At 60.3% G+C, this 964-nt stretch overlaps 1 protein-coding gene across 1 annotated transcript in view; it reads left to right on the top strand.

Annotated features, from left to right (window-relative positions):
• TMEM132E (transmembrane protein 132E) overlaps positions 1–964 on the top strand; it is an 85,846-nt gene that overhangs the window by 11,578 nt on the left and 73,304 nt on the right. Inside the window, exons 2-3 of the mRNA XM_042780478.1 lie at positions 566–572; positions 707–800. Coding sequence (XP_042636412.1) covers positions 566–572; positions 707–800 — 101 coding nt within the window. The remainder of the gene's footprint in view (positions 1–565; positions 573–706; positions 801–964) is intronic.

Genomic DNA, 964 nt, shown 5'->3' with positions numbered 1-964 from the left:
GAGGGTGGGGGAGGGGCGAAAGCCGCTCTTGCAGGCCCCAGCGCCTAGCTGAGGCAGCAACAGCCGGCTGCCTGGGAGGAGGGAGGCTTCCAGGAACAGCCCAAACCCATTTTCCAAAAAGGAAATGTCATTTTCTGTGATGAAAAGGAAACTCTCAGGGTGAAGAAGGTTAGCACCCATTTAGGAAGATGGGGTCGGGTAGTGGGGGCGTTGAGTGTTGGACACCCCAGGAGACCAGACTCTGACCCACCTCACCCACATGTTCAGTCTGGTTGGGTGCAGAGGTGTGGGGGTTGACCGTCAAAATTCACAGGCACGCCTTGAAGGGCCAAGTTTCATAGGATCTTGAAGACCCTGTCCCTCCCAAGTAGAGAGGGCTTGCGATCTGGCCCCTGGGCACTGGGCCGTGATACTCATTGGTGATACAAAATCATTGCCATTGATCCAGTGCCTGGTTCACGGTTGACGGTTGACTTGTCGAGTCTGATCCGGGTTCCACTCTGATGGAACCAGCCTGAAGGTGGGAAGGAACGCCACCTCGGCACCCCTCCCCCTTCATCTGCAGGTGCTGGGTGAGTGTGCGAGCGGGGCAGTTCCCACCCCCACCTCCACCCCAATCCCATTGAAAGGCTAACAAAACAACCTGTGGGAAGACACGTCTCCTCCAATCCATCCGCCCCTAACACAGGACGGGGTCTTTCCCCAGCTGTGTCTCCCACCGATCTCCGCGCTAAGCCCACGAGCTCCAGCACCGCACGAGAGGGGCTAGGAACGGGAGTACGCCAGGTTCCCACCCGGTGGTACGGAGAACCCCACGCAGACTCTGGGGGTGGGGTGCCCCCTCCCTGCCTCTGGCTGAGCGGCTGCAAAACACCTCCGGCGCCCGGCGGGGCGTGTGCATCCCTTGCAAACGGACCTCGGCGGTTGCAGTGGCGTCTACCCTGGAGAACTGACCGCCGCAGCC

Source organism: Orycteropus afer, unplaced genomic scaffold (assembly GCF_000298275.1).
Source record: "Orycteropus afer afer isolate SDZICR_OR568_19922 unplaced genomic scaffold, OryAfe1.0 scaffold00042, whole genome shotgun sequence".
Taxonomy (NCBI): domain Eukaryota; kingdom Metazoa; phylum Chordata; class Mammalia; order Tubulidentata; family Orycteropodidae; genus Orycteropus; species Orycteropus afer.
This window is presented reverse-complemented; position numbering and strand designations above follow the sequence as displayed.